Source organism: Pelodiscus sinensis, chromosome 2 (assembly GCF_049634645.1).
Source record: "Pelodiscus sinensis isolate JC-2024 chromosome 2, ASM4963464v1, whole genome shotgun sequence".
NCBI classification, from domain to species: Eukaryota; Metazoa; Chordata; order Testudines; family Trionychidae; genus Pelodiscus; species Pelodiscus sinensis.
In genome coordinates, this window is record NC_134712.1 from 3,448,929 (window position 1) to 3,461,663 (window position 12,735).

The 12,735-nt window shown below is 50.7% G+C and overlaps 1 protein-coding gene across 1 annotated transcript; it reads left to right on the plus strand.

The window, feature by feature from the left end:
* The first annotated feature begins 1,508 nt into the window (after positions 1-1,508).
* LOC102459720 (lymphocyte antigen 6E-like) lies at positions 1,509-12,512 on the plus strand. The gene is made up of 3 exons (XM_025186062.2): positions 1,509-1,846; positions 6,168-6,287; positions 11,141-12,512. The coding sequence occupies exons 1-3, from the start codon at positions 1,795-1,797 to the stop codon at positions 11,347-11,349; spliced, it is 381 nt and encodes a 126-aa protein (XP_025041847.1). The 5' UTR covers positions 1,509-1,794; the 3' UTR covers positions 11,350-12,512.
* The last annotated feature ends 223 nt before the right edge of the window (positions 12,513-12,735 follow it).

Sequence of the window (12,735 nt, forward strand, 5' to 3'; positions counted from 1 at the left end):
AGCCAGGAGAATGGAAAGGGGGCGAGCAAAGAAAATCATTGGAGCGCCAGGAAGAGTTGGACATTTTAGTTTAGAGAGGAGAGGACAAGAAGCACGATGAGAGGGGTGAAAATCGTGATGAGCGTCTCATAGATGGCCAGTCAAGTGCTTCTCTTTACCCTTTGGAAAAATATTTTCCCTCTGTGTTGCTTGTGGAAGTTTGTTTTTACTGTAAGGTAGATTGATCAGCTTACTCATAGTGTGGGGTGTTAGAAACATCAAATGGCCAGTTCAGAAATCAAAAGGTGTCATTAACCAAAAAAGTTTTTTTAAAATTCATAGGCTGTGTCTACACTGGCAAGTTTTTCCACAAAATCAGATGATTTTGTGGAAAAGCTTGCCAGCTGTCTACACTGGCTGCTTGAATTTCCGGAAAAGCACTGACGGTCTCCTGTAAAATCATCAGTGCTTTTCTGGAAATACTATGCTGCTCCCGTTTGGGCAAAAGTCTTTTTCCGAAAGACTTTTGCGCAAAAGGGCCAGTGTAGACAGCATAGTACTGTTTTCCGCAAAAAAGCCCTGATCGCGAAAATGGCGATCGGGGCTTTTTTGCGGAAAACCGCGTCTAGATTGGCCACGGACGCTTTTCTGCAAAAAGTGCTTTTGCGGAAAAGCATCCTGCCAATCTAGGCGTGCTTTTCCGAAAATGCTTTTAACGGAAAACTTTTCCGTTAAAAGCATTTTCAGAAAATCATGCCAGTGTAGACATAGCCATAGACTATGGGGTTCTCATAGACTCATAGACTCATAGACTTTAAGGTCAGAAGGGACCATTATGACCATCTAGTCTGACCCCCTGCACAGTGCAGGCCACAGAATCTCACCCACCCCTCCTAGAATAATCCTCTCACCTACATCTCAGATATTGAAGCCTTCAAATACTTTGAAGACCCCAAGATGCAGAGAATCCTCCAGCTGTGATCTGTGCCCCATGCTACAGAGGAAGGCGAAAAACCTCCAGGGCCTCTGCCAATCTACCCTGGAGGAAAATTTCTCCCCGACCCCAAATATGGCGATCAGCTAAACCCTGAGCATGTGGGCAAGACTCACCAGCCAGACACCCAACCATTCCGTGGGAAATGGGAAATGCGACCAGGGGACTATACATGCCTTTGGATTGGGCAACATTTCCGGAAAGAGTCCCCTCACCCTGGATTGAAACCGAATTCTCTCACTTCTCCTGGCATCTTTCTTACTGTAGTGTGGATGTTGTCAGCAGGAAACACAGAATTGTAGAACACTAGGACAGGAAGGGACCACGAGAGGTCATTGATTCCAGCCCCCTACCCTCATGGCAGGACCAAGCACCATAGATCATCTCTGACAGGTGTCTGTCTAACCTGCTCTTAAATATCTCCAGTGATGGAGACTCCACAACCTCCCCAGGCAATTGATTCCGGTGTTTAAATGTTTGAAGAAAATACAAACCCCCAAACCATGCATTGCCCTACAAAGACACCTTTTCAAACAATGCACATGGAAAACTTCTCAGACGTATTCACCCACATCTGTCTTGAGTCAGGGTGTCAACCAAACACTCAGTGAAAGAACCAGCAAGCTGCATCCCATAAAGGTAGGTTAATTTCCCTCTCATCTACAGACACACGCCCATCAATCTGGTGTCCTGCCTGGTGAGATGTCCCACACCCTCAAATGAGTCTCATCCCAGCAATGGAATAACAAACACCGCAGAGCTATAAAACCTGGCTGGAACGTAGCTGCCCTTATTGCGAAGGCTGTGAAGACGGATCAAAGATGAAGGCTTTTCTTTTCGCCCTGCTGGCTGCCACCCTGTGCATGGAACGAGGTAAGCTGCTAAGAACGGCTGTATGCTAGACCGTGAAGAGGCAGATGAGAGAGGTCCAGCTTAGACCAGGTTTTTCCGGTCTAAGTTTTTCCGTTAAAAGCATTTGCGGAAAAGAGCGTCTAGATTGGCACGGTAATAGAAATGTAGCCGTGTTAGTCTGGTGTAGCTGAAGCAAAATACAGGACCATGTAGCACTTTAAAGACTAACAAGATGGTTTATTAGATGATGAGCTTTCCTGGGCCTGAGGAAGTGGGTCTGGCCCACGAAAGCTCATCATTTAATAAACCATCTTGTTAGTCTTTAAAGTGCTACATAGTCCTGTATTTAGATTGGCATGGATGCTTTTCCACAAAAGCACTATTTGCGGAAAAGCGTCCGTGCCAATCTAGAGGCGGTTTTGCGCAAGAAAACCCCGATCGCCATTTTCGCCATCGGGGCTTTTTTGCACAAAACAGTTTTTAGCTGTCTACACTGGCCCTCTTGTGCAAAAACATTTCCGGAAAAGGGCTTTTGCCCAAACAGGAACATCAAATCATTTGCTCAAGAAACACTAATTTCAGACAGAACGTCAGTGCTTTTGCGCAACATGAAGTGGCCAGTGTAGACCGCTGGCAAGTTTTTGCACAAAAGCGGCTGCTTTTGTGGAAAAACTTGCCAGTCTAGACGCAGCCAGCGAGATTTTACAGCCTCGGTGGTGAAGATGTGAGTGTCAGCTGTGCGTTGACACAGCTGCTACACCCTTTGTGGTCTGAGAGTCCAGCTTGTGGTTGGGTTATTTCAGAGCACCCCCAGCTAGGAAGTCTCATTCTGTTCGAGTCACAAAATTGTGCCAGGTGCAAATGTAACCCACACCCTGTCTCATGTAGTGGCACTTACACGCTTTAAGGTGCGTCTACACTGCACCCGTAGCTCGAATTTGAACAATTTGAACTATGCACTTTGCGTAGCTTATTTCGAGTCAATTTTGAAATAGCTTATTTCAAAATTTAGCTCTGCCTACACAGCACTTATTTTGAAACAAATCGCTCTTCCAAAACGTCCCTTACTCCTCATGGAACGAGGTTTATGAGGACATCGGACTAGTGAGCCTGTTATATTTCGAAATAACGGGGCGTGCTCAATAGATGCAGAATCTCTATTTCGGAAAACCTCCGGTTTCCCGAAATAGTGCTGCAGTGTAGACATAGCCCTACAGAGAGACAGAATGAGTTTCTGCTTAGCTCGGAGTCAGCTGGCTTTTAGCTCAAGCTGTAGAGGCTCATGCACTAAGGTCCCAGGTTCGATTCCACCTGTCAGCATTACACGTGGCTTTGATCCTTTGCACATTGGGCTATACAACGGACCCATGCCCATAAACAATGGGGGCCTGGTCTACCAGCTGCATGAAGGAAGAGGGATGAACTAGCTCTGGGGATCTACTTAGACCTTTGACAAAGATCTTTTACACGCTCTGTAATCTTGAGCCTTTTGCTCAGGGCGAGTAGCGTTTCCCAGCACCATTTTCTTACCAAAAACTCTTCATCCTGTCTTGTGGGATCTGATCCTGATCACTGTGGACCACACTGCTTTCTATTCTATTCTATTCTATTCTATTCTATTCTATTCTATTCTATTCTATTCTATTCGCCAATTAGCCCGTCATAAGATGGGATTTTCAGGTCTCTACTCCATGTAGAGCCTCCGGTCTCTTGCTCTGTCTCTCTCTCTCACTCTCTCCTCCTCCTACTGCCTGCCCCCCCCTCTCTCTCTCCTCCGCCTCCTGCCTCTCTCTCTCTGTCTCTCTCTTTCTCTTCTTCTTCCCCTCCTGCCTCTCACTCAGGGGACTGTGGAGCCCAAACAGCCATTTGGGCTCCACACTCCCCATGCTGCATGACTTCTGCGCTGCTCAGCCAGGCTGCCACGGGGGAGCAAGTGGTGCAAGCAGCCATTTGGGCCCCGCACTCCCCATGAAGCACGGGCTGCCCATGGGGAACAGCCAGCGTTTCAGGCAACAGCGCCACCTAGAGGGAACAACCAGCATTTCAGGCAACAGCGCCACTTAGAGGGAACAGCCAGCATTTCAGGCAACAGCGCCGCCCAGAGGGAACAGCCAGCATTTCAGGCAACAGCACCGCCCAGAGGGAACAGCCAGCATTTCAGGCAACAGCGCCACCTAGAGGGAACAACCAGCATTTCAGGCAACAGCGCCACCCAGAGGGAACAGCCAGCATTTCAGGCAACAGCGCCGCCCAGAGGGAACAGCCAGCATTTCAGGCAACAGCGCCGCCCAGAGGGAACAGCCAGCATTTCAGGCAACAGCGCCACCCAGAGGGAACAACCAGCATTTCAGGCAACAGCGCCACCCAGAGGGAACAGCCAGCATTTCAGGCAACAGCGCCGCCCAGAGGGAACAGCCAGCGTTTCAGGCAACAGCGCCACCTAGAGGGAACAACCAGCATTTCAGGCAACAGCGCCACTTAGAGGGAACAGCCAGCATTTCAGGCAACAGCGCCGCCCAGAGGGAACAGCCAGCATTTCAGGCAACAGCGCCGCCCAGAGGGAACAGCCAGCATTTCAGGCAACAGCGCCACCCAGAGGGAACAGCCAGCCTTTCAGCGTTACAGACTCTCAGACACTGGGCTACTATATATATGATTCTATTCTATTCTATTCAGTAAAACACTACATCACATTCTTAATTTTCAGCGGTGAATAGAAGTCAATGGGACTAACCCCAAGGAAGAACAAAACAGAAGGGCCATACTGGGTCAGAACAAAGGTCCATCTAGCCCAGTGACCTGTCTGCTGACAGTGGCCAATGCCAGATGCCCCAAAGGGAGGGATCATGTGATCCCTCTCCTGTCACCCACCTCCAGACAAACAGAGGCAAGGGACACCATCCCTACCCATCCTTGCTAATAGCCATTGATGGACCTAACCTCCATGAATCTATCTAGCTCTTTTTTAACCCGGTTAAAGTTCAAGCCTTCACCGCATCCCCTGGCAAGGAGTTCCACAAGTTCACTGAAGTAGAAAGTTAGCAGATGCTGCCTGTGGACTGGAGTGCTCAGCACCATGCAGGGTCAAGCCCTTGTGCAAGAGCTAAACAATTGTGATCAAATACAAAATAAATGTGTACAATGGGAGGGTGGTGAAGGACTATAATGAGTTAGCTAGGGAGGGGCTGATCGCGGTGCCATGCTGGGCTAAAATCTACTCACCACGGGTGAGTAGATTGCCCTAATTGTCGAGCCCTGCCTATTGGACTAACAGAGACTATTTACATGGGCAAGTCTCAGAGGGGTTGCTGTGTTAGTCTGTATCTGCAAAATCAACTAGACGTCCTGACGCACCTTAGAGATTAACAGATTTATTAGGGCATAAGCTTTCGTGGGTAAAACCCACTTCATCAGACAGATTGGAGTGGAACTTACAGAGGCATTGGTGTGTGTATACATATATGTGAAAAACAAAAGTATAGGACCAGTGTGAATGAGACTAATCAAGTCAGAGTGGATGTAGTTCATTCATATCAGTTGATTGGGAGAAATGAATATCCAGAGAGGGGAAATTGCCTTTGTAATGAGTTAACCAGTTTAGATCCTTATTCAATCCTAATTTGTCTGTATTGAATTTGCAAATGAATTCTAGTTCAGCTGTCTCCCTTTGTAATCGGGTTATGAAATTCTTTTACAGAAGGATGGCTACTTTTAGATCCATTACTGAATATCCAGAGAGGTTAAAATGTTCTCCTCCAGGTTTCTGTGGGTTACCATTTCTGGTGTCTGATTTGTATCCATTTATCCTTTGACCCAGAGACTAACCCAGAGACTGGTTTGGCCAGTATATGTGGTAGAGGGGCATTTTTAGGACTTGATGACCTATATCACATTAGTGGATGTGCAGGTTAGACAAGGTATTTGCATGAGGTCTGACGTTGCTCAGAGCGTGGCAGAGACCAGGCGTCTCAGAGAGAAAAGCTTGCTGTTTAATATGTTTATCTTTGGTTCCCTCTCTGCCTCTGAAGCCGTCTATGAAGAAGGAACGCTGGCTACTAACCCCTGAGCATAGCCGTTCAGCAGTCACGTAAAGGGAGAGCATCGGCATTTCTCCAAAATGTTTCTCCTGCAGTTTGCGGTAACACCTGTGGTTCCCACACCTGAGGTTAGAACAGAAGCCTTTCCCCCGTTTTTCCAGTTTGTTTCACTCTGCAGGTGTGACGGCACTTGACACGGTGCCAGTCCCTCCTTTTCCCTAGTAGAACCAGGCAGGTTTCTCAGCGTGGCTTGGCAAAGGACGTTCCCGCGAGGTTCTAAACGGCGCCTTACCTTCCTTTTGCAGCTGGCGCGCTGAGGTGCTTCACTTGCAACGATGAACCCTCCCACTGGAATTGCATTGAAATAACGGACTGCGCCGAGAACGAGAAATACTGCCTCACATCCTACACGAGGACCGGGTTTGGTGAGTCCCCGCTGCAGCACGGTCCTCGTCTAAGCCTGGGATCGGTTTATTGATGGGATTGGTTTATTGATGCCAGGCCGTCGGATTCTTTCTTCTCTCTTCAGGAGGAGGGATAGCCCCTCAGCTTAGCACAGGGAGAGAACATAAGAACATAAGAACGGCCATACTGGTTCAGAACAAAGGTCCATCTAGCCCAGTATCCTGTCTGCCGACAGAGGCCAGCACCAGGTGCCCCGGAGAGGGTGGACCGAAGATAATGATCAAGCGATTTGTCTCCTGCCATCCCTCTCCAGCCTCTGACAAACAGAGGCCAAGGACACCATTTTATCCCCTGGCTAATAACCTTTTATGGACCTAACCTCCATGAAATTATCTAGCTTCTCTTTAAACTCTATTATAGTCCTAGCCTTCACAGCCTCCTCTGGCAAGGAGTTCCACAGGTTGACTACACTCTGCGTGAAGAAGAACTTTCTTTTATTAGTTTTAAACCTGCTACCCATTAATTTCATTTGGTGTCCTCTAGTTCTTCTATTATGGGAACTAATATATAACTTTTCTTTATTGGCCCTCTCCAAACCACTCATGATTTTATAGAACTCTATCATATCCCCCCTCAGTCTCCTCTTTTCTAAACTGCTTTAACCTCTCCTCATACGGGACCTCCTCATATGTCACATTGGGCAACAGTAGGACACTTCAGATGACCTTTGTCCCTTTGCGCCAGGGCTGGATCGTCCCCCCTCACTACAGTAATTACTCGTTTAACACATGCCCACTTAACACGTTTTCTCAATAGCACGATTTTTTTGGTGAACGTTTTTCAAATAACACGACCATCTGCAAAATAACACGAAAATAATCAAGTGGCAGACTACTTTGCGCAGCGGTATACGTTGGTGAAAACAGTGGTAATACGCATGCGCGGATGAATCCACGTGGTCACAGCGCTCCTCCGCTCATTCATGTGTTTGTCTTTGTGTTTTAACAAACCGCGGCGGCTTGTGCTGCTAGAGATCGAATGTTGACATTGACAACCCAGCACCAACAAAAAATTGACTTTGCCACCACCACCTGAAACGCAACCCCCACCTTTTCCGTTATGTTTAATGGGAAAATTGACCCCGCTTAGCACGTTTTTGCTTAGCACAAACATTTTCAGAAACGCATCTCTAGTGTTAAATGAGGAATGACTGTAATCGCACGCCGGGGAAGGACCTATCGGGAGCAATACGAGTAACGTGCAAAATCTCATAACCTGATCTTGGTGTTCATAAACATGGGCGGCGGGTGGGCTAGGCAGGGGAAGGCACAGCCTGTCCAAACCACCAGCCTGGCCCCGGAACATCTCCTGTAGGCCTACTGAAGGTAGAGTGTTGCTGCCCCCGAGCCCCCACCCCCCACGCTCAGGGGCCAGGGAAGCTGGGGCCGTGTGCCGCCCGCTCTCCCTGTTCTCTGAGGCTAGTGAGACTCAGTCCACACCCCCCTCACCCTCTCCACATTCCAGGGCTGGGGAAGCTTGGTCTGTAGGCCCTCTGCCCTCCTTGTGCTCTGGGCCCAGGAGGCTGGGGAGGGAGCGATGAGGCAGCTTGGCTTCTGTGAGGGGTGGAGCCTCGGCAGAAGGGGCGGGGCTGGGGGCTTGCCCTACCTTCCCCCACTGCCCATGCTCATAAATATATCTGCATGGTGTTGCGCATGCACAAAAGGATCAGGACCCTACTGTAGTAGCCCTATCGTCCTATTGGCCAGTGCATCCTTAGGCCAGGCCTACACTAGACCCGGCAGCTCGGCTTAAGGTAGACTAAGGAACTGGAGTCGGCTTTAAGCTGCGCTTGGCAGCGTCCCCACAGCAGAAGGCCAACATGTAGCCCTGAATGCCGTGGGCTAGGGGTTATGGCTCACCACTTGCCACAGCGTGAGCGTGACCCCAGAGAGTTCTGTCCCAGAAGGGGCGTTTCGGGGAACGCAGCAGGGGCACTTAGACAGAGGACAATGCCAATTTGTGAATCCCTTTATTAAACCAGTGCCAGGCATCAAGCTGCTAAATGTCAAGGACTCCCCCTAGCGACATTACAGAATTAGTGAACCCAGCCTACCCACAACCCTTCCTGGAGACCTGCTGCTAAGCAGGTCTCCCCCATGCCGGGCCATGGGGGAATTACTGTAATCGCACTCTGGGGAAGGACCTATCTGGAGCAATAGGAGTAACGTGCAAAATCCCATAACCTGATCTTGGTGTTCAAGATCACCAAGCAGGTAGACTGCAAAGCAGCTAAGCTAGACAATAAACTAAACTCATAGAATGGGCAGCCTAGAGAGGGAGAGCTGAAGGAACTTCAAGAGTCTAAGAAAGTTTCGGGAAAAGAACTTTGAAGCCAAAGAAACCAAAAGACCCAACTAACGTCAACAACACGGATATTTATAGAGTCTTGGCATTGCTCGATTCCGACCCAGCCTACTATGACCCTAATTTATTTCCGCACCCTAAGAATATATGGGTACACTTATTCTATGGGTAGTTGATTATGACACTTCCATGGGCTAGCTGATTATGAAATATTCATTAGCATTATCTGATTCCCACGGCTTCTGATCCTTATGGCAACATATTTGCTTTGTCACTTTTGCGATTCCTGACTGAGTCAAGTCAGGCAGACTAACTCCAAATAGACACGTTTCCAGTATGGTTCCTCTACTTAGTTCCCCAAATGAAGGCACATCTGCACTGAACACGCATTATATTTGGGACGGATGCAGCTGCCTGCAATATGCCTTAGCTGCTCTCATGAGATACGGGCCTGTAGGTTTCTTGCATCCCAACTTCATATAATAAAGATCTTTAATCTATATCTAAATGAAATGCAATGAACACAATAATGAATAGAATACGAAGTCAGTATAAATCAATCCAGACACATGTTATCTGATATGGCAGGCAAGCAGCTTAATCTTATAGGCTTCAGGCAGGAGCAAACACTCCCATTGGCTTCTCTTACTCCTCACAAAAGCAGGAGTACTGGCTGCTGCAGGGGAAGGGGCATCCTCTGAGTTTGATTTAGAGAGTCTTAACTAGACTTGCTAAATCAAACTCCGGAAGATGGATCGTGGCCATGGCGATCATCCATGTAGTGTAGACAAGGCCAGAGTCTCTCATACTGCTGCAAGTGCTGGGCACCGAGCCAGGTTACTAGCTGGGGTGGGGTGCATGGCTGCGAGCCACATGGATCACAGCTGCATTGCAAGGTGTCTGCACGACCCTCCAACTCCCCAACCCCTTGCCCACCCACCCCCCCATTCATTGGGCTCCGTGTGAATCCTGGGAAGGACTCTCCGGGGTCGGGGTCTCTCCTTGGGCTGTTCCAAAGCCGTGGTTAGGAATTGGAAGGGAGGTTTAGTGCTTCATGGACTCTAAGGCCAGATGGGACCATTGCGAACCTCCCGTCTGACCTGCTGCTTCACACAGAGCCCTGCCCCAAGGCGTTCCGAAGGCCGATTTCTATTTTTAGGAACCCCCCACCCCATCCTATCTCAGCTGGAAAAGTTGCCAGTGGAGACCCCGGCAAATTCTTCCAGCGGCGAACTGCTCCCTGTGCTGCCCAGGGTGAATTTGTCTAGAGTCAGTGTCCAGCCACAGCGAGGTACCGGACCTTTCTCCGCTAGGCTGAAGCGCCCAGGATCAAATATTTGTCCTTGCAGACAAAAGTCACCCCCTTTGCTTGTGCTTTGCCAAGCGAAACAGATTTGAGTGCCTGGAGCCTGCTGCTAGAATGACAAAAAGACTCCACAGGGGTGGGGAACCTCAGGCTCGGGGGCCGGATGTGGCCTCTGACTTGCCTGGATCTGACCCCCAAGCCTCGGGGCTCCCCCTCCCAGGATTGGGGAGCCCACGCTCGTGCTCCAGGCCCCCTGCCACGTCTCTCTGGGGCTGGAGCACACAAAATCTACTCGCCTTGACCCCCAGGCTCTGGTGTGTGACGGGAATGTGGGGAGCGTCTTTCTCCTCAGTTGGGGGCTAACATGTGAGGGGTTGTTTTGTTGGTTTTTTCCCCTTCTCGCTTGGGTAATTTTTCTGGGGGTCAGTGGCCGCCAACCCCCAAAAGATTCCCCACCCCACCCCTGACGTGGAAACCGTGCCTAAACACGCCCCTATAGCTACCTTCAGGAAAGAGACCGGTGCCGTGCCACAGTTGCAGCGCCGGGCGTCTCCAGCCTCTACGGTTGCCAGATGGTTTCAGAAAAAATACACAACAACAACAAAAAACACGCCAAGAAAAAGTTTGTTGAGCAAAAAACAAACTGGCTACTCATCACCTTGCCTCCCTGTGCCAGGCTGGACAGCTCCCCGATAAGCACTATGGTAGCCAGGCTGCCTCTGTATTGAGCCGGACTGCCTGGGATTTTTGCCTCCTGGCCTGGAAAAAATCAGAAAGTACCAGACATTTTAGGTGTCCGGTATTTTCTGAATTTTTTTACTGGACAGGAGGTGAAAATACCAGACTGTCTGGTTCAATACTGGACACCTGGCAACCCTACCAGCCACAGCGAGCGCTAGGCCCGGCACTTCCGAGTCAAATCAACCAATCGGTAAATGCTGAGAAACGCCTTCCCCTTTGGCTCCTCTAAGAGGAGCCGGCAGCCACGCTGGGCCCCAGGCAAGGTGGGGCGGCCCCGGCTCCGTGTGTCAGGGCCTTGGGTAGAAAGGGTGGGGCTGGGGCAGCGAGCGTCACATGCTGGACCCTCCCAGCCCTCCCTCTCCCCTCGGCGGGCCTGGCTTCTGTCACCTCAATGAAAACGGTTGCGTAACTCTGGGGGCTCCTAAAATAAGGGTTCTTTGCTCTGTTCCCCGCCCCGCTCAGGGGAGAAAGCCGAGTACCGCATCACCAAGAGATGCTCCGACGTGTGTCCCCGGACAAACCTGAACTTCGGCATAGCGGCCACCGCCATCTCTTGCTGCCAGCGATCCCTGTGCAACGTCAGCGGGGCCGGCAGCGTGAGAGCCAGCGCCACGGCGATGGCCACGGGGATCTTGGTCGGCCTCCTCTACGTCCTCCGAACGGGGCTGTGAGGGGGCCGGGAGAAGGACACGGCGTCCCGGAGAACCCGCTCGAGCGTCCCCTGGCAGACAGCAAGGCCCTCGGGGCTAAGGTTCCCACCTGCGTTCACGCCGCCTGTGTAGAGCTAGGGGTGTGATTCCCACCTCACGTAGGGTGTACTCGGGCTCAAGCGCTCATTGAGACCGCAAGCCGCAGCCGGCCACGGCAGCCATCCCGAGTCCACGGCCGCCGCCTGTGTTGCCGCGGCAACGCTTCTATCAGCATCCTGCTGGACGCACACTGGGGCACGTACGTCTGCATGGGCTGGGACTCGTCCCCCCGCTAGACTTCAGATTCCGTCAGCGAGGAGCGCCTCTCCCCGATATCGCACCACGGTCCGGCCGCCGACACGACCACACCTCAGGGCTCGGCGTGAACGGGAGGCTCAGCGGCACGGCGCTGCCTGCTCAGAAGGGCGTCAGCTAGCGTGAAGCACTAAGGTCGGAGCCATCGCGCCGACCTCTGCCCCAGACTCTGTGCCATCCCCCTGACGCCTTTCTGCCTCTCCTCGCAGCGCCTGAGCCTTCTCCTCCATGGCTCGCTCACCCCCACAGCCTCCCTGCGTTCTGAACATTCCTTCACCCCTGTAGCCAGACAGACTAACCCCATATCATCCATCTTATTTGCCTCTCTGAAGCACAGGGCAGAGAAGGAGCAATAATATCAGCATAGTCTATGCTGGCTCATCTGATCCTGAGGAGCTGAAAAAAAAAACAGATATGTGGATAGAGAGCAGTTAAGGCTGCGGCTGGCACCTATGTTGATTCGAACACACACACAGTCCCTGGGAGAGGAATTTCCCACTGAGAAAACAATGTCCCGTACTTCCAATTTAATCATCTCAATTCTCTCTTACAAGTGTAAATTAAGTTCACAACTCCCTTGTAAGAACTGGTCTCACAGCAGACAGATCAGCATCAATTGGCATTACAGACAAGAAAGAAAAATACTGTCCCCATGGGTATATAAGATAGGTCCAGCACACACTCACTTTGAGTGTCATTCTACCCTCTACCTGCTGGTCGGGTTAGGTGTTTGACCTCCCGAGGTTCTATGGGGACGCCCACCTCGTATTTTCGTCTTTCCTAGGAATTGAGGGACCGGCCCTGGCCTGACATGCTGGAGTCGAGAGGCACAGAAGGGGGTAAAAATTGTACCTGGATGTGGTCCTCTGTCTTAAGTGTACACATAGAAAGAGTAAGCTGTTACTTGGTGTGACGTAGTGGGGGTACCTGGCTGGTTTCTATGCTGCTGGCTCTGGGGGAACCCCCACTGGCTGCCGTGGGTACCACGACCCAGCAAAACAGGATGAGTCACTATGCAAACCAGTGACCAGACACCCCCCATGGAGAGGAACA

What these genes read in the sequence shown, in the direction of transcription:
- LOC102459720 (XM_025186062.2), top strand. Translation starts at nt 1,795, where the DNA reads ATGAAGGCTTTTCTTTTCGCCCTGCTGGCTGCCACCCTGTGCATGGAA. An exon ending in CACCCTGTGCATGGAACGAG is followed by an intron (nt 1,847 to 6,167) that starts GTAAGCTGCTAA and finishes TTCCTTTTGCAG; the next exon opens with CTGGCGCGCTGAGGTGCTTC. An exon ending in CTACACGAGGACCGGGTTTG is followed by an intron (nt 6,288 to 11,140) that starts GTGAGTCCCCGC and finishes CGCCCCGCTCAG; the next exon opens with GGGAGAAAGCCGAGTACCGC.